Consider the following 27,845-nt stretch of genomic DNA (forward strand, 5'->3'; position numbering starts at 1 on the left):
TTACAAGGACCCCTTGTCTCTCATTGCCCTCAACCACGCATCTGCAGGGAGGGGGAGCAGAGACAAAACACATGGCCCTACCGGGGACAGATAAGGGAAACAAAACGCCATCCCACTAAAGGCACAAGGCAGATCCCTTCAGGCTATGGCTGGGCTCCTGCCACTGCACTGGCGGGGAGAAAGGGGATGGGGAGCTGGGGGAAGGCAAACCCATGGGAGAGGCAGGGAAGCAATGTGAGAAAGAGGAGATTGCTGGAGAAATCGCTGGAGAAATCGCTGGAGAAATTCGCTGGAGAAAATCACATGCTGGCTCCCCCCAGAAAGGCATTGATGTGCTTCTGGCAATGCTTTGGGGGTAGGAAGGGGAAGTGAGACAAAGCAATAAAGATCTGGGGGGGGTTTAGCCTCTTCTTTGTGGTGCTTTTCCTCCTGTACCAGCATGCCTCCATGCCACCTAGCACGTCTCTGATGTAAATTAAATAAGTGAAAGTACTATTAACTCTCCTGAGGCAGGCACTGTCTGCACCAAGGGGGAAGGGGAAAGGATGAGCACTCAAAACACAATTTCCACCACATTAGGTGATGCAGTGACACACATTTTCCCAGCTGGTACACGTGGGAAGACTTTCTCTGCAGGGATGGTGTTTTCTTACCTGTCTTTTCTCACTAAAAATATGAGGTTTCCAAGACCAGTCTTGGGCTGGGTGCAAGGTAGAAGGACCTGAGCCATGCTGCTATGGTGGGAGTTGTTTGGGGTCTACCCTGCCTTCCTGGCTGAGGACAGTAGGTACCCCTGCTCTGTGGCGATGGGCCATCACAGCCGTATCTCCTCCTGCACAGCACGTTGGCTGTGCCATCCCCGTCGGTCTTAGCCTGTCCCATCTCTGTGCACAATAGACTCAATCTTCAAGGGAGGTACCTGTTCTGGTTAAGACAGCAAGCAAAGGGGAACATGACTTTTCCAATGCCCACCATCACTACTAAAAATGTATGTCCTACTGCTGACTTGAACTTTTCTTCTTTGCCTAATTTTTATCTAGTTATCTTTTTGTTCTCTTCTCCACTAGATTAAAGGATCTGTACGTGTAGAGGACAGTCCTGTCATTGGGATGATAGGAAATGTAATCTCGTAGACCTGCTTTTTCATTGCGTCATCCCAGTAGCTTAATGGCAGAATTACTGAAGTCAGGCATATTGTACCAGTATGGATCTCAGACTCTTTTCTTTCTTTACTTTCCATGACTGTGGATCAATAAAACATTGTTGATACACCTTGAAGATCCAGAAGAGAAGCACAGGGCTTTGATGAGTCATCCTCTTAAGCCTGGTGGGTGGAATGAACCTTGCCATGGGTGATAAATTTACATTCATCCTCTAAATAGGAGAGGAAAATATTTTCTCATGCTCTTTCCCATGTATTTACTTGATGAGTACCTGTTAGGAATAACAGATGAGATCCTTAGCAGATGTGAATCAGTAGGAAAGCATTGACTTCATGATGAAATGCTGGTGACGATTTCCAGTTCATAACTGGTTGTGTCTCCATAAGAGATCTCATCCATTCGACGCTGAATGCAAAACGCCTTTCTGCCTATAAACAGAACGATGAATAAACATTTATATGAAGTCAATATGGTGACATTTTCATAGGTCTGAGACCCTTTGTGTGACTCGTAATGCTAAAATCACATCAGACCTTTTGTTTGATAGGCAGATGGTTTTTATCATGCAGTGCCCGAGGAGAGAGGGAAATGAGTGGGTAAGAAGCCGGTGATTTTCTGTTCATGCGGAAGTAGCACTGAGCTGCATTTCGCTGGTCCACCTTGCTGACCTGTAGCTGCTGTTACGGAAGATGAGAAAGGGAATAGGAGGAGGGGGAAAGAGATGTATCTACATCAAAGAAGTGACATGTTCTTGAAAAAGGAGAGTGCTGAGCAGACACTGACAAAGCACTGATGGAAAATCCTTGGCTGCTTCTACCATCATGTGCTTCCACAGCTAGAGCAGTGAGGGGTGGGTGAGTGGGAAATTGAGGGGAAAACAGCACTCAGGGGAATGGCCCAGCAGCAGATGTGGGGTCCAGATCCATCCCAACTGCACTACAGGTCCTAACAGCCACAGGGTACTGGTGGCAATGCGTCAAAGTCCCTTCTGGTCCCATGCCATCAGCTTTGGCTGTGCTAAAACCACACCAACACAGAGTGAAGTGTTTCCAGTTCTGAAAGGACGATTGGAACTTGCTTTGGGAACTTTACACCACGGCTTGTCTTTCTCCATTCTGATGCTGTCATGAGTTAGATAAATTATGTCTTATTCCATGACACAGGTGGATGAGCAAGAGGATTAAACACATCAGGCCAGACACCATGGTCACTAGCAGTGAAGAGACTAAGTGCCTCAAAGCCCACTTTCAAGAATGACTAAATACAGTAGGATTGGGACTTAATGAATGTGGCAGTAAAATGGTGATATGCCCTCAACTTTCTCTTTCATCTAGAGAAAGAGTTGGAGGATTCAGGTCACTGCAGACCTCTTAGTGCTGGGACTCCCAAGGGCCTGGAGAAAAAATAAGCAGTAGCATGAGTCCGTTTTCCACATATATTCAGCAATGTGAAGCCCTGATCAGCGATCAGACTACAGGCAAGAGGACTGAAAGGAGGCAAGAGCCAAATATTTCCATTGATTTCTGCATCTGTTTCCTACTGTTAACTGGTTCTTCCCAGCTGAAGGTTACAGCAATTACCAGCCTCGAGGCAGAAGGCAGGAAACAAAGGTAGTGAGTTAAATGACTTGCTCACGGGCCTGTGGTGAACAGTCAGAAAGGCAGCCCCATGTTTTCTGTGCTGGTTGTTGGCAATAGGATTAGTGTTGGACATTTGATTTTTCTTGTCATAATGTTTCTGATGTTTTCAGGCAGTTGTTTACCTTTGCAACTTTTTTTTTTTTTTTTTTCCCAGAAAAGCAAATTCACTATCAAACTCAAAGTTCAAAACTTCTGTGCCAGATCTCCATATGATAATTACTGTTTCTGAAGGGTTTTTCCACCTCTCCGAGGGCTTCTAGACTCCTCTTCAATCTTTCCTCCCTTCTCGTAAGGGCTGCATTTATTTTATTTTTTTTTTTTTTTTAAAGAAAGCTGACTCCAGGAGCTGGGAGTAAAATATTTGGTATCACAGACATAAACTAAAATCACAAGGACTGGTAGGGCAGGAGGAGACCTGTTGCATAAGCTACCTTTCCACACGAAGGTGACATTCCCTAATGACCTGATGAGAAGTTGTTTATGAGTTGAAATACAGTGGGCCAGAGGGGTCAGCAATGAATTTTACAACCCCACAAGATGTCATGCTCCAAGAGACGATGCATTTTATTCCACAACATGCTCCTGACTGTCTGCTTGCTGCCCATATTTCCAAAGAGAAAATTGCTTCTAAGTGCTTCCCCATTGATCTGAGACAAGATGGTTGTTTTGGATTCTGTCGCAGTGGTGAATCATCAATACAATATTTCTGAATTTTCATTCGCCTGTTCCAGGTCCATTTCCTGAAAAAGAGAGGCACTCGTGCTGCTTTTCCTTCCAAAAACTCAGGGCTAAATTCTCAGTTCCTGGGGAGATGCTGAGTTTTTCCCTCCATCCAAGCATCCTCCCTTCCCTCTGAAAACCCTTTCCCCAAACCATTTTTTTGCTGGAAATCAGGTTATTTTTCTCTGAAAAGTTGATTGCTGTAAAAAATTTCCATAATTGCATTTTTGTTGTTGACCAGTTAGAGGAGATTCAATGGGTTTTGAGGCAAAATTTGAGCAGCATGAGTACAAAATTTTGTATCTGAATGTGGAGATGAAAACAGAGTTGTGGATCCATGCTTCAAAACCGGGGGTGGGAGGGCAATTTTGCCTAATAGGAATATTCTCAGATTTAGCTAAAGACTGATCTGGCCTTCTGAAATGCGAAATCTCTCTCAGAGACAGAGGTTTGTGTTTAGCTGCTGAGGGTATTGGCCTTGATCCTTAAGTCATTGGTTTGCATCTGTGAAGCAGATCTATCCTGTACACTATGCTGTGAAAATGTACTGGCACATACCAAGGCAAAAAAGCACTGGAGGATGTTGCATAGCCCTACTCCATCTTCTCTAGGAAAGTGATATCTTTTGTCATTTTTTTTTTTTTTTAAACGCAATTGAGTTTTTTGATTTTGCTTTGGGATTTACCCACTGGCTGGAAGAACAACCCCTGCACTGGGGCTCTTCATATCCCAGTGGTCACCTCTGCAGTGGGGAGAATGGAGGGCCAGAACCATCTGATCTGGCAGAGATTTCTTCCCAGGGTGGCAGAAAACATCTCGCTGTCCTTACTGAAGAGTTAACACATCTCTGCAGCTTGCAGCCCTGCTTCCCCCGGGCTCATCAGTTGTGAGAGAGCATGAACACAAAAGTCAGTGTTTTCTAGATAATAGGAGGCTGCAAAGTTAAGAGGGAGATGAGGATTTTAATTATCTTTTTTTTCCTTCTTCCGCTGCCCAGTCCTAGGGAGACTGCAATGATGTGAAGGGAGGCCTTAGGTGTCATTATGGGTTATTAAACTCCTTTGTGGCACTCAGGGATGTTGAATGGAGCTGCAAAGGAAGAGGAAAAAAAAAAATCTCTTGATGGAGCTGGTTAATCCCCCTGTAATTGCTTCATGTGGCAGACTGTAATTATTCAGGCTGTGGAGGGGAAGAGGGAGAGAGTGGGTGGGTGGGAGAAAGAGCAACAAGGGGGCCTGGGCACCCCACATGGCCATCAGGGTGGTCTTGGTTGTGATGCGGGGTGGCAGCTTGCCCTCACATCAGCATACACCATCCCTTTGGCCCTTGGCGGGGCACTCTCACAGTGCAAACACTATCCTTGCAGGTCCCTGGGCCACCGGAGAGACCCCCGCCCTTGCCAAGCTGGGCTGTAAGTGCTTTTGCCACTCATTCACCCTGGGACTTGTATCAAGACCACAGGCTCTTGCATGGAGATCTCTCCAACTCCCATGATGAGGGATGACAATTTAGCAGATGGGGTTTTCCTCTTTGTCCCCATACACGAAGTGCTCGGGAGTGGTGATTATCACAAAAAGTGCTTGAGGATGCACAAAATGACCACATGGATCCAGCCAAAGAAAATAATAACTTGCTCTTCTCTCTGCACCACCAGTCCTACATACAGTGGCAGGTGAAATGAGCTTCCAGAGGACCAGCAGTGCTCTGCACCTTAATGCCACTTCTGGATTCTTTTGGGGTCTGCTTTACTCTTGAGCTAGGCACAGTCAGAGCTGCCCAGTTTATGGGCTTTTCTGTCTGGGGACTAGTGCAGCAAAGCAGTGTCCAACAGTGTTTGCTGTGTCTGCTTTATGTCAGATTAATCCCTTAAAACACACAGCTGGATACACATGGCACCCACACACATTCATGGGGATGGAGTATGAGAAACAAAGCAGTGATGAAGACCCATCCATCTGTTGTATTTCCTTCATAAAGCTTTCTAAAGGCTCCTCTTCCTCATTAGCAAATCTGGTAGTTAGTCAAACATGACAAAAGCTGAGACAAGCCTGGCTTGGTTTGACCAAACAGGCTCACACGCCCCAGCAGTCGTGTCTGATAGCAGCAGAACTTAAACATGGACCCAAACAGGTTGTTTACAGATTTAGACACACGAAGAGATGGAAATGTCCAAGCTGTGGGTGGTTTCCAAAAAGGTGGGACTTTGCCTGGGAAGGACACGGGTGAAAAATGAGTTAAGGAGCTTTGCACTGGACCGGCTGGGAAAAAGCAATGCCTGTCCTCTTGCAGCTATGCTGATAGCACTGCTCTGAAGGATGCCCACCTGCTGCTCACCCTCCTGCCCAAAAGAAGAACCACGTGGTTTCTCTCTGTCAGCTCCTCCAGGACAGGACAACCTACCTGGTTTTTCCACTCTTATCAGAGGGAGAAATTCTTACCATCACTCACAGCAATCTGGAAGTTTTGCCCTTGGTTGCATGGAAAGCAGGACTACACTTTGGCTATGTGGAGCCTCCGTGCTGGAGACTGTGCCCGTACAATGTAGGACTCATCACCAGACAGGGATGGGCAGTGACAGATTAGCAGGGTTTAAAGAGGAAAAGAGTTGTACGCCTGTGTCATCGATATAAATAAGAGGGATTAAAAATCATGGGCTTTGGGATAACTAAGTAGAACTGGTGAGCTTAAATACCTAATGAGACAAAAGGAAAACAGAAAAAATATTCAAAGAAATTCCATTTATTCAAACAATAGTCTTGAAAACTTGTCTGATGTTATCGATGCTTTTTAAAGCCACTGTTTGTCAGAAGAGCCTTCATATGTGATCTCTGAATATGTTACAGCCTGCAGGAAGGCTGAGTGACTTGTTCTGTTCCCATATTTATTAAAGTACTTTACCAGTTTTCTCAATTCTTTACAGATCCTTTCAGAAAATTAATTGCAAATTTGGATAACCGGAACTTGCTTTGATGGCTGATTTTAGGTTTATCATCCCTGGCAAATGCTGTTCTAAAGAGACCTTTAAACTAAGTCAGTTACCAAAAATAAAAGGTCTAGCAAAATTATTTATCTCTCTGATTTTAAAGTAAGAAAACAGTATGAAGCAAAAAAGTTTAAATTCTTTAAATAATTTGAAATTAGTCTTTGTCCTAAAATTGAACTGAAAACCTCAAACAAACAATGCTGAAATTCCATATTGTACATGCTGTTTTAAAGGTAGTGCAATTCAGAAGAGTTCATCCAGAATTAAAAGTTTCTTTGATAAAAGTATTCAAACGCAATTCTTGTAACTCTCATCCTACCCAAGTCCCTTTTTCCTTCCCACATGAAATCCCAGTGAAGCTGGCCCAATCTTGGCAAGGCCTTTCATTGACAAAGCTCATATTGTAACACTGTATCACACTAGCAAAGTCTCTGAATAGTTTTAATTCAACTTTTCTTGAGTACTTAGCTTAAAGGGCAAAGCTTTCTGCCCTTAACACCTTTGCAGCTTCACCCTAGACTATCTACCACCACCATTGTGTGAAATGGCCACGTGTGGCTGTAAAGCTGCACAGGACAACTTCGTCAGCAAAGCGAACTGGCAATGGCTGCGAGAGGCATCTTCTTTGCTTTCTTTATGTTTCCTTTACTGGCATTAATGGAGTTACAGAATCCCCAGTGAGGTCTCTTCATTGATGTATAACATGAAAGATACGTAAGTTTTAGTTTTGTGGCCTCTTTTGGAGTTGGTTCTCCTTCCTGCCAGTCTTCACATATTATCTTTAGATGACCAATATGGTCTTAGTTTGCTTTTAACTCATGTATTTCCATACAAGATCTACTTCCTGCATACTAGGAAGCACCAACAGCAGAGTGGATTCAGTCTCCCTAAGGCAAGACACTGGTGCAACCTAGGACAGACACCTGCTTGTTTGAAGGAGATGTTTCTGACAGTCTACTGACCTACTGCTTATCTCTAATCCCCCCTATATCAGAAAGGGTACTGAAGATAAACTTAAAACCCCACAAAAATCCAAGAATCTTTCCCTTTGGTCTTTGGAGAGGACCAGATCTCTTGTGGGGTAAAAATCAGGATGGATTGCTGTGATTGATTGACTTCTGCAGGATTGTCTGGGGTGGGCATGCCTTTTCACACACTGTGGCTGTGAGACAGAAATGTCCCAGCATGGGAATGGGCATCATACTGCTTGAAAGTCCTGTCTATGAGATCTGTGAGGAAAACCTTGCTTCAAAAATGTCAGGACAGAACATGGAAACATGAGACAGCATGGGTGGCAATCTGCATGAGATTCTAATCATCTTAAGTTTCACAGGAAGACTAACTTCAGCAGGAGCTGGGCTGTGTTTTAAATGAATGCTGCCTCACAGTCATCCCCAGCCCCTTCGTTCCCTTAGCCAGGAGGCAATCAATTCCTGAGCAGATCGATGAGTCTGGCCATCAATGACAGCCACCACTCCTTGGGTGACAGCGATCCCTTGGTGGCAGCATGAAGCAATGCTGAAGATCTTCTGTTCTGTGCACCTGCTGGAAAAAAGAGTCTCAGAAGGGTTGTGAAAAGGTGCAGCTTGCAGCAAGCGCAGCTGGGACGCCTGGCTAAGGTGGCGGCATGGGTATCTTGAGCAGTGTTCCCCACAGCCCAGCTTGTCCAGCTGCCATGGTCCCCCTCAGCACAGAAAAAAATCAACCATAGGATTGTGCTAATTCGTATCCCGCAGTAAGGGGGTCCCCAAGGCCACCCCAGGAGCTAGGAGGTGACTGAGCTTGTAATGCTGCTCTTTGCCCAGCTGCTGCACAGCAGGGATGACTCAGGACCTGCCCCAAAAATGTTTTCTGAGAAGATCCTGCAACACCAGGCAGCATTACCTTCCATCAGTTTGGTGGGTTTTTATCTTGTGTTCTGAACATCCAGGGTTTAGCACAGGGCAGATAGGAGGTTTAGGAGACTCCGAGGGGATTAGGGATGAAATTAAAGCAAAAGCAAGGGATGGTCTTGGTGTGCTGAGGTACCACACGAGAGGACGCAGAGGCTGGGGAGAGAGGAGCCCTGATGGCTGTTTAACTCCTTCCTCTGGTTTCCACTTTACCAACGGCAGGGTGTCCTCAGCACCTGCAATAAGAGAAGCTGCTCCACCTGACTTAAAATTACTTTTGGCTGACTGCTGGACCAAATCTTTAGCTGCTGTCAGCTGCTTGCTTCAGTTTCAACTTCTATGAACCTCTAGCCATCTGGGGCTTCCCAAGGAGCCTTGGTGGGGCTGGCAGCGTTGATCATGCTGCCTGCTCCCTGGTGTTTGCAGGAGATGGCAAACATCAAGAGCTCTGCAGCCTCGAGGACTCAATGGGATGTTGATCCTCCAGGGCTTTTGGCACTACAGAAGTCATCATCATGCTGGCACAAACTCAGCTGTCCCGCCACTGGGAGGACAAGCCACAAACGCTAACCAGGTGTCTTCAGCAGACGTCTTCCAAAGCAATGCTGCCGTCAGCAAGGTTGTGGGTGAGCTCTCTGGCAGTCAAACAGTGAAACACCAGTGGCTTCCCCACCGCAGGGATTTGTGCCAGCCGGTGGCCTGTCCCCAGCATGGCAGTGGCTCACACAAAGCAGGACCGTGCATTCCCATGGTGCTTGTTTGGGGTGCAAGAGCTGCTGCAAATCCCCCGGGAGGAAAAGGCCACTTTTACTCACAGCAAAGCAGAGACCCAGGATGGGTCCTGAGCTGCCACCCGCTGTGACAGCCCCAGCTGTCCTGGGGAATTTGGTATCTTTGGAATTACTGCAAGAGGGGCAAAGTCCTTGGGAAGGCAGGATTGAGAGGGTCTTTCCAGCTTATCTTCTCTAAAGCTTTTTTCATGTCTGAGCACTCAAGGGGCCTGATTCTGCCACCTTGCTGTCAGTGTTATGTGGCCAAACCAAGACATGAGGTGGTGGGAGAGCACTGAAATGCACAGCGTTTGCAAGAGCTGGGCGCTGGGAGGTGTGTACATGAGAACAGGATCCAGTCCCATGGCTGCCTTGGGGGAATCAGTGTTATTTTCCTATTCCTTTACTGTCTCAATGACAAAGCAAACAAGGGGAAAAAAGGGTTAGAGAGGGCTGAATCTCTTCCTTTCTTTTATTTCATCCTTTCACAGATCAAAATCCTTTCATGCAACTCCCAATCTGGGAAAGCAAATGTGTTGGACTGAAACACGGCACAAGAATGAACTCCATCAAGAAGAAGGGAGGGAAAAAAACAGAGTAGAAATCTTTTGGGCACAGGCAAACAGGTGGGGGGAGCGTCTGGTCTGCGAAGGCAGGGTGTCTGCAATCTTTGTAGCGATTAGATTTAATGGGACAGAAACGTTTCTCTCCTTCACGTCCCCTCCTCCTCTCAGCCTGAGGGGGAGAAAGGAGGGAGGTGGGGATGGGGAGGTGGCAGGGGGAGAGAAGATTTGAAAGAGTCTTTGACGTCAGCCCTGCCCTATAAAAAGCTGGCAAGGAGCTGGAAAGCAGAGAGCAGAGCTTGTGGAAGAGCAAAGATGCCAACCCCGAACATCTCCACCTCTGCAGCCAAAGGCTTCCGCAGGGCGGTGTCGGAGCTGGACTCCAAGCAAGCTGAGGCCATCATGGTAAGACAACCCTACCCCACTTCTTCCCCCCTCCCGAAAACCGCAGCCTCTCCCATAGCTATAGGCAGAGGCAGGCAGGGATAGATGGACCAACACTGCCTTTGTCGGAGTTCCCTCACATGGGCGCCTCCGGGCTCCAGGCTGGCAAAGGGAAATTACCCAAACAGTTCTCTCAACATACTGGTACATGTGAAATGAAAACATTAAGGGGATGAAAGCTTGAACTAATGCAACCCCCACCCCCCAACCAAAGCAAGGTCAATAACCCATATACCTAAGGCAGGAATAACAAGGAATCCCCAGCGTGAAAGGCAATTTGAAAATCTTAATGCTCTCCTGGTTTCAAGGCAATAAACTGCAGAGATTTCACCTGTTCCAGCATAATGAAAAAGTGTGGCTGTTATTTCAGACAACATACGAGGCACGGGCAATTTAATCAGTTTGTTCGCTGCTGCTGTGTCTGCAGTTTCATCCTCTCCCAGCACATCCTTCCCCCATTTCTGTTCCCAGCCCTCCCTGATGTGGTCTCAGCCCTGGGTTTAGCCCTGGGAATGCTTCTGCACACACCAGCTCTGTATGTGTCAGGGAAAAGAGAGGAAAACTTCCTTCTGAGCTCTCAAGTGCCTTTAGAAAGACGAGTCTGGCCAACCCATTGGACTGGCTGTAGGAACAGGGACATTTGACCTCCTAACCCAAATGCCAGGGCAGGCAGGAGGAGCCTGGAGACTCCTGGCATGGGACAGTCCTGCGGGTCAGAGATGTGGCCAGGCTGCTGGTGACCCTGGGGGAGCCAGAGCAGCTGGTAGTAGCGGGTGCACCGGGAGGGGACCCCCTCAGGATGCTTCGTGGGAGGAAATCTGGGAATAGAGCTGTGTTTGGCAGATGTCTGCAGGGTGACTCCAGCACCAAGAGCTCCCCATTTCCCTCCCCTACTCCTCCTGCCTCTTTTATCCACTCTCCTCTTAACCTTGTGTGGTGCTCTGACTCGGTAAAATCAGCCACTACAGCTGAGGTGTTTTGGTGGGTGGAGTGTACTGGAAAGGAAGGGAAACATTTAGGAAACAAAGAGGTAAGCTTGCTTTCTCTAATAAATGGAAATCAAGGAAGGCTTCTGTCTCACACAACCGTTTTCATTCTGGCAAAATAATGAACACTTAAGTGGTTCTTGAAAACCCGGTATTTTCCAGGCTGCTCATCAAATTAGTATTTGCGATGCTTGCTGCTGTCTGCAGAAGGGGAAAGTGTTTGGTTACTATATACTTTGGGTGCTGCTTCATGTTTGATGGGAAACGGGCCACTCAACAATGGGGCCAGAGGAATTTGGGTTTACCAGGTGTGCTGGCAGGAGTGTGGCAACCTGCTTGGGGTGAGCAGCTGCTCCAGCCTGGGGTGGACGTAAAACCTCAGCCCATCTTTGAGTCCCTTCTTTGAATGGAAATTCTCAGAAAAATAAATAAAAAATAAAACTTAGCCCTGTGAGGATCACTTTGAGAGTGGGCTGCGTGAAAGGCTTTGCCCTCGGCTCTCACCTAGCACAGGAGATCTCCACAACTCTGTCACCTATTTCGCTGGTTTCTACCAGGCAAGAGGCATGACTCTGCATTTGCATGTGACATCGTGTGTCCCCAGCCCCTGTGGTGTCAGTGTGACCGTGGGCTATCGGCCACCCAGCTCCTGCTCAGCACTGCACCAGCTCTGGAGGGTCTGAGGTGTTCCCTTGCCTTTAATCACTAGGGACCAGCACCCTGTTGAAGGGGAAACTGTGCAAACTGAGGGGGAAAAAAAGACCTTTGCAATCCCAGAACTCATCTACACTGGCAGGTTTTTTACACGTCAGCTGGGCCAGCCAAACATCAAACTCACACTGTGGAAAAGTCTTTTGTTATATATTTAGTTTTTCTGCTGCTAATAGTTTTTACAAGACACCCTGGGACTGTAGCTGGAGCAGGGTTTGGTTACAGAGCACACAAGCAGAGCCAGGCAGGAGACAGCAGTTGGAGGCAAACCAGCAGGAAGGAGCGCCTGGGGAAGCAGCGGTGGGGCGTTACTGTCCCCACGCTGCAGGGAGGGAAATAGTCTTTACAATCCATCCTGCTTGCTGCAAATAATGAGCCTGGGAAAAAAAAAAAAAAGCTAAGTGCCTTAACTCAGAACACAGTATTTTTAATGGCACTATTCAGACTGGGCACTCTGAGTTGCAGCAAACTCAAAGAAGGAATAATGAACTAATCCTTCATAAGAGGTGCAAACTAACCCTTCATAAGAGGTGAATGGCCATATCAGACTCAGGCCCCGGTTAGGTAAATAATTGCTTTGCAAAATCCAATTAAAGTTTTCACTGTAGCTAGATATACACTCAGGGAGCTAGTCTGCAAGGCAATTTGGAAATACCATGTAAAGGCGCCTTCCAAAGAAAGGCAGGCATTTATCATGAGAGATCAGTTTGGTTAGTTTATATGCCAGATTCCTAATTTCCAGCAAAAGGAGGTAATACCCTGATAAGAGTAAATATAAGGGACAGGAGAGGACGATGAGATGGGGAGCGCACAGCCAGGCAGCCTCTACCCAGCAGAGGAGGCAGCAGGCAGCTCTCTTCTCCCAAGCAAAATTCAGCCTTTTTCTTTCTTTTTTTTTTTTTTTTTTTTTTAAATATTTACCCACCCAAAACATACCAGGACTCCTTGACAGGGACCGAAACCTCCCTGCTTCTGCCTGCCTGGGGCCACCCAGTCCCAGCACACGGGTCTGACTGGTCGAGGCTGCCTCTCCCGGTGCGGCTTTGCAGTCACACAAGTCTTCTCGCTATTTAAATGCCTTCCAGTCAGATATTAAACCTGATTTACAGCTTAAACATGGGGCTCTAAATTCTCTCCTCTCCCCTGCTCCACCCCAGAAATAAAATCCTGCTGCCCCTCTGCACCCTGGGGCACTGTGTGCTAAAACATCCTGAGCTAATGCACTGCCTGGCTGGGGACCTCTGCAGAGCCCAGTCACTGTGGTGAGCACAAGGCTGTTTGCCCTGCTTATTGCAGGCGCTTTAAAGTAAACACTGGCTTGGCTTTGAACACGCTGCTGATATAAAACACACGCTTAAGCCTGAGCACATGCTCACAAGATTTTTAAAGTTATGACTGAGGATACTTATTAGATGTCTTTTCTCTTTGGGCATGAATACCATCAATTTAGACAAGCAGAAATATGTGCTTATTTGTTAGAAAGTGGTTGTCTGTGCCACAAGGAATAAAGGGGTTGAGGATCAGCCAATATAATTTCAGAGGGGAATCTTTATTAAAAAAAGACGGCTAGAAATGTGTGGGCTGGTGCCTAGATGTGCTGCATTTTTCAGGCTGCATTTCTAATGTCAGCTTTACACCACTAAATCCTCCAAGAGGATTTTCACAGGAAACATTAGTTACTGATGGTGGGCTTTGAAAATCAGAGAGAAAAAGGGCTTAGCAGTTGAGCAGGCTGTCTTTTTAACAGGAAAATATTCTTCAAATTTTCACAAGGTAGGGAAGATGCTGCTTGGTTAGCATCTATCTCTTTTCCAGATATTTTCAATGTAATCAGAGGGAAAACTGCAGCCAGTCCCACTCTATATGCTGCTCCTTCTTCAGCGCTGCCCCAGGTTTCTTTTAGCAAGTTCTGAGGGTTTGTCATCTGGTTTGGGTATTGAACACAGAAAATTGGAACCAGCTGAGCTGCTTCTAAATGGAAAACTGGTTGTAAAAATTTCAAGAACAAATAAGTTGGTATACGAGCTATTTGTATAACAAAAGAAATAGCAGTGATTGAAATAGTTTGTAGCTCACTAGAAATATAAATGAGTGACCTAACATGACCCCAGGCACAAAGTTGCAGTATTTTAGGTGCGATTATAAGTAACAGAAATCTGCATGAGTTTGTTGGGACAAAACAAATCTATAGATCAGTGGGAGCAATTTATTTTCTGGGGTATATGGATGCAGTTCCAATTATATTTCAGTGGGTAAGCATCCACTTAATGCCAGAAGAAAATGTAATTTTGGATCCTGGGAGCAGTTTAGCTAAGCTGCCCTGCTAATACACCTGCAAACAGTTCATGTTTCCTGGCCAGACTACAGCTGTGAGCTTCAGCTGTCCCTCATAGCGTATCTTTTCTCAGATGACTTCATGTTTATCTAATGCCACTTCACCTGAGTTCATCAGACACTGGAAAACTGAGTAAGATTGTTTCTGATTTTTATTTTTTGAAAGATATTGAAAACTGTTGCTAGGAAAGGTGAGGGGAGAAGCCCACTCTCCAGTCATGTTACAAGGATATTTTACACACATTTTTCCTAAAGCACCACATTTCAAAAAACTCAATTTTAAAGCCTCAGTCATCACCAGATCTTCCTCTACAAAGCCAGGCAAGTCAGTACAACCTTCCCATTCTTCCTCTGCTGAGCCATATTTGTCACACCTCATCCAGCTACCAGCAATGTCTCTGAGCTCCCCGACAGCTCTATCAGAAGTGTTACTTATTTCTGTTCTGCCTTCAGTCTCCGCGGTTCATTGGTAGACGTCAAAGCCTCATTGAAGATGCCAGGAAGGAAAGAGAGGCTGCAGCTGCAGCCACTGATGCTGCAGAGTCTACAGAGACCATTGTCTTTGAGGAGAAGGATGGGAGAGCCATGCTGAACCTCTTCTTCATGCTCAAGGGAGCAAAGACTTCACCACTGTCCCGTGCACTTAAGGTATTTGAGGTGAGTACCTAACCTGTTGTATGGGACTCAAGGAACACACTACAAGTTTCATGGCTGTTCTGTGAGAAATATCACTTAAGCCTACTAAAGAAGGCTCAGACTAGGTCTGCCTACTGCAAATATTGTCTGATGTCCCCACAGTCATGCTTTGCTCATGCCCCAGAGTGCCCTCACTTTCCATCACTAAGAATGAGCCATACCTCTGTCTGGTAGTGCTGTTAAGCTCTGGGCTTATATTTGCTTAATTACAGAATCCAACCACACAGTTTCACACCTACAACACACACCCCTGTGCCTTGTAGTGTACTCTGACAGTTCCCTCCACTGCTCAGCACTTTAACTTCATGTGCAGGGCTCTGATCCCACATTCAAAGCAAGCTGTGTGCCCTGCATGGCTAACAGATCAAACCTGCCTTACATGTGGGTCAAGGCTCTGGCAGTCTCTGAATGGCATTGCCACATTGGTTCTTGGTCAAAGAGTTATAGGAACAACTTCACCCTGGGTGTAAAACTGGTATATTGATTTCAGAATTACCTCTCTACTTCAGGGATGAATTGGATTCACATGTTAAAGGTTCTGTTGGTTCTCCCCAGAGATGTGCCCTGTATATGGCTTTGATACCAAAGAATACTGGTAACTAATTGAGCTTTTTCCTCCTAGCCAGCACTATAATGTTGCATTATCTAGCATCTCAGAACCATGAATGGAAAGACTGACATAAGTGCTGCCTATTTAAACAGTAATTAAAATATGACAACTTGCATTTATGTAGTACATTTTCATCCAGAAGGATTCAAAAGTGTTTTGCAAACTGAGGTTCTGAGATATGTTTTATCTACAGTATTTTAATTTCATTGACTTCATCAGTGAGAGGACAATTTGTTCCTATTAATCAGTCATGTGGGTTGTAAGAGGCCTCTGAAGTTTTTTAGTCCAACCTCCTGCTCAGAGCAGGTCCAGTCACAGCAAGTTGCTCAGGGCTGTTTGTTGCATTTTGAATATCACCAAGGTAGAGATCCCACAGTCTTCTTGGACCCCTTGAGCAGTGTTTGACTGTCTTCATGGTAAAAGCATTTTCTTTCTTATTTTTCTTTTTAATGTCCTTGCTTCCAGCTTGTGCTTGTTGCCTCTTGTCCTCCCACTGTGTACTTTTCAGATGAGTCTGGCTCTGTCTTCTTTTTGCCCTCCCACCAAGTACTAGTAGACTGTGAACCAACCTCCCCTGCCCTTTCACTTTTTAAAGCTGAACAGTTCCAGTTCCCTCAGCCTTTCTTCATATAACTTTGTGCTCCAGCCCCCTGAGCTTCTTGGCAGCCCTCCACTATACCTGCTACAGCACATCAATGCCTTTCTTCTATGGGACATGGTACTCCAGATGTGGTCTCCCTCATCCCAGATAGAGAGGAGGAATCACTTGCTTTGGCCTACTGTCTACAGTCTTGCTACTACAATTCAATATGTGATTGGCCTTTCTCGTCACAAGGGCATGCTGCTAGCTCATATATTAATACACATTATAATTATATAACACCTCCTTCCCCATGAAATGCAACCACTTCTGGGGTAAAAACACATCACCAGCAACAATATGCAACAAACCCACTACCTAACAGATGTAAACATACAAAAAGTGTATTTGGTGGATAAGTATTTCCCCGAAATTGTAAGGCATTCTAGCTATTCATTGCCCAGGCCTTACTAGCTCTGATAATCTTATGAAAAATGTTTAAGATCTTCAGCAATTACAAACCATCTTGCATCTCCTCTAAGAGGACTGTTGCAAGAAAAGCTGTTTTCTGGGCAACATATGGTTCTTGTCTCAAGACTGAATGAATCTCTGAGACAAGCTTGTTAGACAAAAACCTTGGTGATGCCATGGCTGGGGTCTTCTTCCTAGAAGTGCACAGCTCCCAGAAAAGACATGAAAAAATCCATCAGCATGATATTTCAAATACAACAGACTGCTTAGCATGTATGAAACATAGAAGTGTAGTGTAGGCTCTTGTACTCGGTAGATTTTGTGTTATGCTGCATTTAAAGTCTATAAATTAAACGATTTTAAAAACATCAAGCAAGAAACAGGGGCAGCTCATGTTCAAATATTATTTGTTTCTTCCTGGAACAATTTACTTGCTGCATCAAGAGCTTTCCTAGTAAAAAGGCTTTTTGAGCTTGTCGCAGAGAGAGCTTTAAATATAATAAAAAGACAAGCATGTCAAGCCACAACAGAGGAAGATTCATTTCGCAGATCCCTCTGGCAATGCAGGTACAAGATATGAAAGCAGATGGGCATAATGACATTTGCCTCATCATGAACCAGGCTGCAGGGAAGCTGGTTTCACTCTTCTGTATGTGTTACATGCAGCCAAAGCATAGGTAATGCAATCAAGGCTGTCAGATTAATGCAAAGGTATTGATTGTTGAGGGGACAATGTAATAGTGAAGTTGGTAGGTACATTAAAAAACACGGTCCTAAATTTAATTTACCCGTGGCATCGCATCTGTTCCTTCTCATCTTTCTGCCTCTGATTAACAAAAGAAACCATGTCCCTTCCTCTCCCAACTTGCAGAGACTTTGGAAAGGTTGGGTCATTGCCCAGGGACTTGGGCTTGTACTGCCAGTTTTCACTGAGCTAAAGAAAATATCCACGAATCTACCAGGGTCCTCTGGAAGAATATGGACTCTATTTTGTTTTATTCTTATTCTTCGGGGAAGGTCAGTTCTGATAATGAGCCCAAATGATGTCAGTTCTGATAGCGACCCCCGAAGTAACGCTGCCGCCGAGCGGGGAGGGCTGAGCCCCGCCGGTTCAGCACCATGGCCAGCGCGCCGCCGGTTCAGCACCATGGCCAGCGCCCCGCCGCCGGCCCGCGCCCGGGCAGCGCCCGCCCCGCCACGTCATCGCCAACTCCTGCTCCCACCCCCTTCAAAAAACACCTTTACCTTAAGTGGGAGATTAAAGGAGAGGGGGTCATAGGAGGTGGCATTCTGCCACATCAATTTCCCCGCTTGATACGATCTTCTTTGCCGCTGTGGAAGTCTTCCATTGCTAGTTACTGACCAGCCCCACTGGTTGTCTGTCCAGAAGGAAAAACTGTGGAATTAATGGATAAGTGTATTTATCCCAGTGGAGGAGAAAAAAAAAAGAAGAAAAAGACAAAGAGGAGTCCCCCCAGTGTATCCATATGGACATCTTTGGGAAGTATCAGCAGATGTTTAAAGTGTTGTTTAATGGTTTTGTTCTCCTTTTCCATGTCCCCAAAGACATTTGAAGCTAAAATTCATCACCTGGAGACCAGGCTTAGCCGAAAGCCCCGTGAAGGGACCGCTGAGCTGGAATACTTTGTGCGCTGTGAAGTCCACAGCTCTGACCTAAATACTTTCATTAGCTCCATCAAGAGGGTAGCAGAAGATGTGAGGACCACTAAGGAAGACAAATGTAAGTAACTTACAAACTGTTTCACTTTGTGGAGAGGCTGAGCTGTAGAAACAGGGCAGAGGCTTTGTTATTCCCAGAAAAGGGGAAGGGCTACTGTATGCTGAATTTGAGCAAAACAGAAAAGACTGCCTCTGGGACACCTGAATCCTGAAAGCCACTTCCTTCCTTGTCCATTTCTCAGTGGACTCCAGAGTCCATAGCCCAATTCTTCTGGTGCCAGATTGAAAAAACAGAAATAGGAGATGAAATTTCGTGTTTTGTTCACACCTGTCCTACAGAGTTCTCCATCCCTACGCCAGTGTTTTATATTATAAATGTAAAGTAGCTTCCTACCTATGTGTCAGGAAGTCTTTACAGATCTAGCACTAAATGACAAGACACTCCCCATGCCATCCTGTTCTGAAGACAGGATGACTCTTATTGTAAAATATCCCTAGAGATCTGTAGTGATTGCTCTACAACCGCTTGGACCTCTGGATTTGTTTTTAATGAAAATTCTAGAATCTTTAAATAAAATAAAATTTTCATCTTCTTGTTTATTTCTGTCACAAAATACTCTGCTGAGAGATGGGCAGGGAGGTTATGAGATGCAGATCATGGCATTAGACCTGACTCTAGGACAAGAGCATTGAGAGTGTGGAACTACTGCCCAGAAGGGCATTCAACCTCACAACCTCTTCTCAGCAGGGGATGTTCCATTTTCACTTCCACAGCCAGTTTTTCTCTTTCTCTCTCCCCACAGTTCACTGGTTTCCCAGAAAAATCTGTGAGTTGGACAAGTGCCACCATTTGGTCACCAAGTTTGACCCTGACTTGGATCTGGATCACCCGGTGAGTGAGTCTGTGTGGGCACATCCTCATGTTGGAGTACTGAGCCTTCCCTCAGAAGCAGGGAGCTGGAGAGCACCTATTAGTGCAGCTGCTCAGGGAACTGCAGCGCAATCACCACCATGAGAGAAGTTTCTCCAGCCAGTGATGAACTTTGTTGGGTGAGAAATTTTGGTAACTGATTAAAAATCCTGTCTTTGTTCCTATTTATCATCACAGGGCTACTCTGACCAAGTATATCGCCAGAGAAGGAAATCAATAGCAGAAATTGCTTTTCACTATAAGCAGTAAGTCTCTTTCTAACATCCATGCAGGGATAATGCCGTGTCAATGTAACCTGTCGGGAAGTCATTGTGCTACCTGCATGAGACTTCTTTTATGTTTTGTCTCCCCATTCAGCCTTGCCAGCTCTTTTTGTGTCCCTCTTCTCTCCATATATTCCAGTCTCTTTTTAATTAAAAAAAAAATGTCTGTGGTCGTTAATTCATACACTTGTAAAGCCAGAATAAACCTCCTGCATAATAAAAGCCATGTATAATTCCATCAGACCTCAAACTTAATTTTGAAATGGGCATCTCTTTTAGAATGACACCTATTTTTAACTTTGGTGTTTCAAGTAGTGAAAAAGCTACCACATGCCCAGAAATCTTGTTTCAATGGTTCATTATCCTGGCTGTGAAAAAGTGTGGGTTTTATTTCTAAACTGAACTTTGGTAGCTTTAGTTTTCACCCAGTGGATCATAGATGCCTTTTGTCTGCTAGATTGAATTCTGCTATCAGATTTGGTTTGCTATGAGAGTATTTATAGGCTAAATGGTTCACCTCCTAACTCTCTCTGATAAATTAAATAGATTCCAGTAATGGTCTCATCATTGTCTTATATAGATTTAAGACTATCTCTTGTACTCCTGCTTAATACTCCTGTTCTGATACATGCAGTAATAGCACTCAGCCTCTTCACTACAACATCAGAGCTCTAATATCCAGTTGAGTTTGTAAAATATTCCCTAGATCCTATTCAGGAACACCACCCTCCACCATAGCATCTCCCTCCCTGAGCAGGACTTTAAATGTAGATTTCTGCGGCGAGCTGTGCAGAAAGCAGGCTATGGAAATTATATGGGTCACTTTCTTGAGCTACCCCTGCAACCGGTGTGATCCCAGCATGGCTTTCTGCTCTGTTAGGTTTCATGTTCTTTGCAGGTTTGAAGCCCAGAAAATAGACATTGATGTTTTTGTCCTGTACTAATACTAAATGCACAGAAAGTCACTGTGCCAGCAAGAGAGTCCTGAGTGCCACAGGAAGAAATACTGTCCTAAGGTGATGCATCCATTTAAGATGTCTTCTCTCACATCTCGCCTGCAGGTTAGCATTTATGAGTCACTGTGTAGCATCCCTTCAGGCTTTTCATGGGAAAGGAACTATGCTTTATTGCTGTAATATGTGAATAGCTCATTTGTTCAAATACAGAACAGAAGGATTTAGGAAATACAATTGCCAATTATGATGCAGAAAAGTTAAAAGTGTCAGTCTTCTTTAATTCCCACTTATATCAATGTTAAGATTTTCTTTTCTTGCCATCCTTAATCTTACTGACAATATATTTTTCTGCAGTTCAAATACATTTAGTTTTCCTTATTAGACACTTTTATTTCCCAGCCACTGATTCATTTTTGGGGCCATCAGCTCCCTGAAGTTCAGGCACACAAAATTAATTTATTTTCACACAAAGTTTCAAATTTTTCCAATGAAAACCATTTTTTTTTTTCCTGGAAAATATTATAATATTATGTCTGCTAAGCTTTTGCTCATTCCTTGTCTATTTATAACCTCTGGCTAGACTAACGCTTTCCTCTGTGTCTGTGTATTTGTTGCACCTGTACAAATGACCCAGTGCCAAGGCTTTGTCTTTCCTGCCACCCCCTTGTTTGGCTTAAAGAAGATCGATCAACATCATGCAGAGCTTCTCCAAAGTGCTTCCTTCTCAAAGGGAAGAGGAGTCTGGCTGGTGCTCTGCTGCTGTCAGTAACGGTGCGTTTGCCTTGCAGTGGGGACCCGATCCCTCATGTGGAGTATACGGCGGAGGAGATCGCTACCTGGTGAGCGCTGATTTATTCTGTGGCCTTTATTGGCTTCACCACTAGAAGCTGAGAATCAAAACCTGAGCGGTTAGGGTGTGACCTCTTGAAAAATGAATCGGGAGTACAAGCATCCTACTTAATGGCTTGTTATAAAATCCAGTAACTCATTGCACAAAGTCTTATGGTAGGGACTGCATTCGGGAGAGCAAGCTACCTCCAAAACAGTGATGCTCTGTCTCCTCGTCTCTTGGGGCAGCCCCAAGAGAACCTTCAGACTGCAACCCCCAGGATTTTCCTCCAAAGGAGCCTCCCCAGAGAGCGAGGTAGATAATTTGGAGTCCCACTTTTCTAAGTGGACCTGGCTTAGTAGCAGCCTCCAAACAAAGGGCCGTTATCACAGCTGCAGAAAGAAGTACAAGGCCTGTGGTGAATATCTGCATGGTACCTGCTGGCTTCACTTAGGAAAATGCTTCCTTTGAACATGATTATTTCCAGGAGTGTTGCTGCAGGAGTATCTCTGAAAACAAGGCCATATGAGCTATAGGAACTTAGTACACAGGCTCCTAAACAAGGTAATCTCCTGGTTATATTGACTGCCTTAATTGTGCAACTTCAGGAGCTAACCTGCAGGGAATATTTTAATTCCAGTTAATACATTTTAGACAATCTTCTGACCTTCAAAGTCAGAAATAGGTCCGTGCAGATACAATTGCTGGCTTTGCAGACTCATTTGGATGTGTGTCTGTATGTTTACATACTCCTAATCAATGTGCACAGACAGACTTAGTGGTGAAGAAAGGCAAAGGGACAAGAAACCTAGAGGTGTGAGTACTTTCTAACCAGAGGACAGGAGGGGACTAGACACATTAAGCCACTGAATGTCTGCCACCTTTCATCCTGAAGGAAAGAGGTGTACAGAACCCTGAAGAGCCTGTACCCCACCCACGCCTGCAAGGAGTACCTTGAAGCTTTCAATCTACTGGAGAAATTCTGCGGCTACAATGAGAACAACATCCCTCAGCTGGAGGAGGTCTCCCGCTTCCTGAAAGGTGGGTACAAGCCTGGGGGACCCATGTCCCAGGTCTGCCAGGGCTCCAGCACAGTAGTGACAGCTACAGCTGGGAAACCCAAACCTGAAGGATGAGAGTCTGAGCTGAGATTTGGGAGGAGAGGTGGTGGAGGCTTGTGCATTGCCCACAGAGGACAGGGGTAGACCCCAGGTGATGGGGACTGCAGCTAAACACAACGGGCTGCAACCGAAGGTCAAGCCCATCATCAAATGATCCCATTGAGCACGTAAGGAGCAGATGTTGCTCCCTAGCAGGAGCAAAAAGATTAGGCTTGGCACAGCAGAAGCCCTTTAGTTTTCAACACTGATGCTTTTGCTGTCCACGCTGGGAACACGGGACACCAGTACAGCCCGTGGACCATGCGCCCCCACAGAGATGGTATGTGCTGTTTTAGAGAGGACCGGCTTCCAGCTCCGGCCAGTGGCTGGCTTGCTGTCAGCGCGGGACTTCCTCGCCAGCCTGGCCTTCCGCGTCTTCCAGTGCACGCAGTACATCCGCCACGCGTCCTCGCCCATGCACTCCCCTGAGCCGTGAGTATCGCCCAGCCCTGATGGCCTCCTCTGCCCAGACATCCCACCTGGCCAGTAATTAACCTTCCTCCTGAACGGACAAACTCTGTCTGCTGCTGACTGTGTTTTCCTCCTTTCCCCCTGGGCATCGGCAGGGATTGCTGTCACGAGCTGCTGGGGCACGTCCCGATGCTGGCCGACAAGACGTTTGCCCAGTTCTCTCAGGTAAGATGGTCATCTGCTTCCTCGTCCCCAAGAGGGCAGGGCCCAAGGTAGGAACCCGAACCAACCCTGGTCTCGTCATCTAAACCCTTCTTGTTCTAGGATTTATTTATATTAAACATGATGTACTGGAGCCCTAGTGATGGATTGAGAACCCTAATACAGAGTAAAAATATCAAAATCCGCATCAAAGTGGTTTTAGTTTGAGCACAATGAAGCCCCAGCAGATGCATGGCAGTGCAGGGCAACAGTTTCTGTTGTCTCAAGGCAATAAAGCAGAGGAACCCATGCATCGTCAGGCCCTCAGACCAAATCCGTCCTGATGTTCACCCCTTCCCTTCTATTCCCAGGACATTGGGCTGGCGTCTCTGGGAGCCACTGATGAAGAAATTGAGAAACTCGCAACAGTAAGTTTTCCTCTTTGCTGAATGGGGGCCCCAACCCCTCCAGCAGCACTTCTGCAGTATCAAGGGACTGGTTCAGCCTGGTCTCCTCAGATCTGCAGGCTCAGAGCCCCTACCTGAGCTGTCCCAGCCCTGCTCTTTCATGATGACTGTGCAGAGCGGAGATCAGTTAAACAGCAGAGCTCGCTTGCACATTAACCCAATTTTCTCGGGCACCAGGGTATCATCAAGCATCGTATTTCTAATGACAGTACTGCTGGGACTCTTTGGGATGGGATTAAATGACATCCACTTCCTTTGGCTCTCCCTCGGCAAGGTGACCCGTCCTGCTCCAAGGGCACCGAACAGCAGCACTGCACAGCAGCCAGGCATGCAAGGGACCCAGGGACAGTTTCATCTGTCCCAGCATGGCAGCAACTTAGTTTAGCACTTTGCTCTGGCAGTGATGGGTGCAGGGTAAGGAGAGGGGACAAAGTGCCAGGTGCCCATTCATTTAAACAACCCCAGACTCCAGCCACAATGCAAGGGCTCAGAAGTGACAGGCAGATGAAGATGAGGAGCTGTGTCCCCTATGCATTTCTCTTTCTCCTTTCACAGCTTTACTGGTTTACAGTGGAGTTTGGGCTCTGCAGACAGAACGGGATAGTCAAAGCCTATGGAGCCGGGCTCCTGTCTTCCTACGGGGAGCTCATAGTAAGTCCCAGCATAACTTGCCTCCCTGCTCTAGATCCTATACAGCAAAAAACTTTCTTTCTTTGCATTGCTTCAATGACTTTACCCGCTCTGTTCTCCTCCTCTGCCTATCACATACGTGCTCTTCAATCCCCTTAATTTCATGCTGGCATTTTTCTGATGTGTCCATAGCACTCTTTGTCAGATGAACCAGAGGTGCGGGACTTCGACCCCGATGCTGCTGCTGTTCAGCCCTACCAGGACCAGAACTATCAGCCTGTATATTTTGTGTCTGAGAGCTTCAGTGATGCCAAAAGTAAACTGAGGTAGGACTGGGCAGTGAGAGACACCCAAACAGAAGGAAATTAAGCTATGGTATATTGAAACAGGGCTTGACACCATGGCCGCTTTCAGTTCAAGGTCAGAAGTACTCTGGAAACTGTTGTCAGGTCTTTCAAAGTAAAGTCATTCTCCAGTTCCTACAGGGTCCAACTTCAGTCCCTTGGATTTGCCCAAGAGCCCCCCAAAAATATGCTGGACTCAAGGCTGTGGGTGTGGAGGAATGGAATGGAGTGGGAGGCACTCTTGGAGACAAGGCTGAGGGAGCAAGAAGAGGGACAATTCTAGCTCATCTGCCTAGTTCTCACAGGAAGGAGTTACTTACTATCTCCAGTTCCCAGGAGAGGCCAAGCAACATAACAGAGGGCTAGTGGTCCAGAAATTGGAGACCCAAACCACCCACCAGGACCCTCCCTGCTTTCTTGCTGCAGAAGGGCCAAGTGATACAGGTCAGGTACTGGCTGTCCTTCATGGGAGCATCTCACCAGCATGTGTCCTTCTGAAACAGGGGCTTCCGCATCATGTAAAAGTTTGCTCTGTGGGTGAAAGTTTTAGGAGAGGGGTGAATAGATGCTCAAAACAGTGGCATTCTCTGAATTTAGAATGCAGAAAGATGTTTGTCTTTCTGAGCAGCTGCTGGACAACTTACCCACTTATCATTCACCCAGTAAAAAACCCCAGGCTTCATTAGTAGCTTGTATAGAAACAAAAAAGATTTGCTTGGTGTGGGTAGATTTATCCATGGAAAAAAAGGGACTTTTGCCTCCTAGGCTGGTTAACATGGGTTAGCAGACCCCAGACAGAATGCCACCAGTGTAATTGGGTTTCCCAATCCCATGGGACTGCAAACAGGATGGAGAGGGGCAGCTCTACCCATAGACATCCATTCAGAAGAGCATTTTCTTGGTCCTACCCAGAATTGCCCACAGGAGGAAAGCTCAGTCCTTTAACATTTGACTGACAGAGGAAAACTTTGCCTATACCATTTTATCTTAGTTTAGGAAAGGGATAGGATGAGATGAAGTATTACACAATGTACATGACTTTGCAGTTCCTGCAAGTGGGGTATTTCATACAAATAATGTGGCAAGGACTGCTGTATTTCAACTTCTGCTTTTATTAACCTCACTTGCACTGTTCATACAACCCGGAGTTCAGCTGCTCAAAAGCAAGCACCTGGGGAGCCCGTCCTCTCACACACACTAGGCTGCTTTAAAAAAAAAAACCCCAACTGTTGCCTAATGAGTCATTTCCTTGCATTTACAACAGAAAAATACACAGCCAAGATTAGGCTAGAGGGTTTTGACAGTGACAAGCACTGTAAATGGTCCTCTTTAAAGAGCTCAGAGACCACATAGACGTTACTCTAGGAGGTGAAAACATTAAAACATTTTTTGCATTACTGGCAGCTGCCATCACAAACCTGATTATCAGTGGTATCCCTCAAGAAAAGCCTCTTTTCCCAGAAAGAAAACTTCCCACCAGTTTTCTAGGGTGGACACACACCCTCAGTGCCCTTCCAGCACCCATGTTGTACTTGTATGCTTCAAAAAGGTGTCAAGTGAACACACCATGTTGGAGGGCAAGCTTCCAACCATTGACAGCTCTGTTGCGAGTCCCCACTGTGGCTGATAGCATTAATAAACGAGGTGAGCTGGACCTTGCCTGGTAAAACTGAGATAAACCACATATTTTAGGAGGTGCACAATGTGAGTATGAAGAAACCCCTTTCATTTGCACTTGGTTTTGTTGCCCTGCAAGCGTGGCAGTTCCCTGCAAGCGTCAGCATGTGGCTTTGGCCATGTTGCCCCTTGGCCCTGTCTGGTGTTTTCCCCCAAAGCCCAGCAATTTGGGACTGGGTTTCCCCGCCACAGGCAGCACCAGGCAGAGGAGCATCCCTCCGGGAAAGGGATGCGCTTCCCGCGCCCTGCGCCGGAGCAGACCCACGGTTGCCACAAGAGGGTACCCTAAGCTAAGCAATTCAGGAGCGAAAGGGTGAAGCCTCAGCGGAGGCGAGGAGCATGCCTGTTGCTAGTGCTGTTTGTCCCCTCATCTTCCCAGACCTTTCCAGCATGAGATTGTAGCCATGAGTACCAAAATACAGATTTCCAGCTCCATCTTTACACAGCCACCAAAGAAAAAAAATCCCTACTTTGTCAAGTGTACAAATCTTAGTGTTGGAGGCGAACATGAGCAACTTTAGGGAAACCTTACCCTTGATTTGTTTTCACTTGACCATGTACTTCTTCATTAGAAAGGCAGCAACAAGGTCTTACTCTTGAGAGGTATCAGGTAAAGTCAGGCTCATCACTGAGATCTAGACTCCAGTGGGTGGTGGGTACAGTAGCGCAACTTTGCTCAAGCACATGGCTCCAGTGACACTATTCCCATCCTCTCGTCCTGGCCTGAGCCATTGCCTGTCAAATCCATCCTTAGTACAGCTTGCAGCTAGTTCCCCCCTCCCCAGGCAGAGATTAGTCAATAAATGAATGTCAGAAAGGATTTAGAAATATAATACTGTAATACCACGGGCTTTCCCTGTAATTAGCTTCTAAATCTCCTTGGCATTTTTGAAAAAGAATTGAAGTAGAGGATACCTGGCAATGGCCACAGAGGTGGCCAGTTCAATGTACCCTCCAGTTTGATGCAAGCCCATGTGTTCAGCCCACAGAAACCCACAGTCAAGCTCATGGTCTTCCTTGCTGAACAGGAGAGATTTCAACTACTGCTGTAGCCCTGTGGAGCTGGAAAGGTGTAACACCAGAGCTTTGGTGCTAACCTAGCGACTCTGCCTAAAGGAGGCATTAACCTGTTGTGATCTGGGTAAATGTGATGGGTAGGAGGGAGACTCAGGACCCATCTCTTGTACCAAGCCCTCTGCACCCTTTCCTTGCAGGACCTACGCAGCACACATCAAGCGGCCCTTCTCGGTGAAATACGAGCCCTACACCCACAGCATCGAGCTCCTGGACAGCCCTCAGACGATCTGTCACTCCCTGGAGAGCGTAAGGGATGAGCTTCACTCGCTGATTAATGCGCTCAATGTTATCAGTTAATAGGAGAACTGGGCTCTTTCCTTCCCTCTTCCCTCTCAGCCCCAAAACCACCCGCTCTGCCCTCACCTAGTTCCCACCTGATAACTCCTCCCTGTTTTCTCTAAACATTTGCACCGCTGCCTGTCACCATGCAACCCCAACAGCTTTCCACTTTTGTATGTAGGGCCAGCTCGGAGGAGGGCAGAGGGACAGACCCAAGGCCTGCTGGCTTTTCAGGTAGCTTTTCTATTGACTGCTGAAGAGGCTTAGCACAGACCAAAAGCATGGCCAGGCTACAGAGTTGAAGTCAAGAGCCGTGTGCTAGGCTCCTGGGTGCAAGGAAGAGAAGAAAAGCTTCTTTATTAAAAAAAAGAAAGAGA

At 46.2% G+C, this 27,845-nt stretch overlaps 1 protein-coding gene across 1 annotated transcript; it reads left to right on the forward strand.

The window, feature by feature from the left end:
• Positions 1-10,046: 10,046 nt before the first annotated feature.
• Positions 10,047-27,486, forward strand: TH (tyrosine hydroxylase). The gene is made up of 13 exons (XM_074841962.1): positions 10,047-10,136; positions 14,660-14,863; positions 18,130-18,304; positions 19,047-19,135; positions 19,352-19,419; positions 21,182-21,232; positions 22,118-22,263; positions 22,679-22,814; positions 22,949-23,018; positions 23,366-23,422; positions 24,017-24,112; positions 24,284-24,417; positions 27,327-27,486. The coding sequence occupies exons 1-13, from the start codon at positions 10,047-10,049 to the stop codon at positions 27,484-27,486; spliced, it is 1,476 nt and encodes a 491-aa protein (XP_074698063.1).
• The last annotated feature ends 359 nt before the right edge of the window (positions 27,487-27,845 follow it).

This window comes from Strix aluco, chromosome 16, assembly GCF_031877795.1.
Source record: "Strix aluco isolate bStrAlu1 chromosome 16, bStrAlu1.hap1, whole genome shotgun sequence".
NCBI lineage: Eukaryota > Metazoa > Chordata > Aves > Strigiformes > Strigidae > Strix > Strix aluco.

What these genes read in the sequence shown, in the direction of transcription:
- TH (XM_074841962.1), top strand. Translation starts at nt 10,047, where the DNA reads ATGCCAACCCCGAACATCTCCACCTCTGCAGCCAAAGGCTTCCGCAGG. An exon ending in GTGCACTTAAGGTATTTGAG is followed by an intron (nt 14,864 to 18,129) that starts GTGAGTACCTAA and finishes ATGTCCCCAAAG; the next exon opens with ACATTTGAAGCTAAAATTCA. An exon ending in ACTTGGATCTGGATCACCCG is followed by an intron (nt 19,136 to 19,351) that starts GTGAGTGAGTCT and finishes TTATCATCACAG; the next exon opens with GGCTACTCTGACCAAGTATA.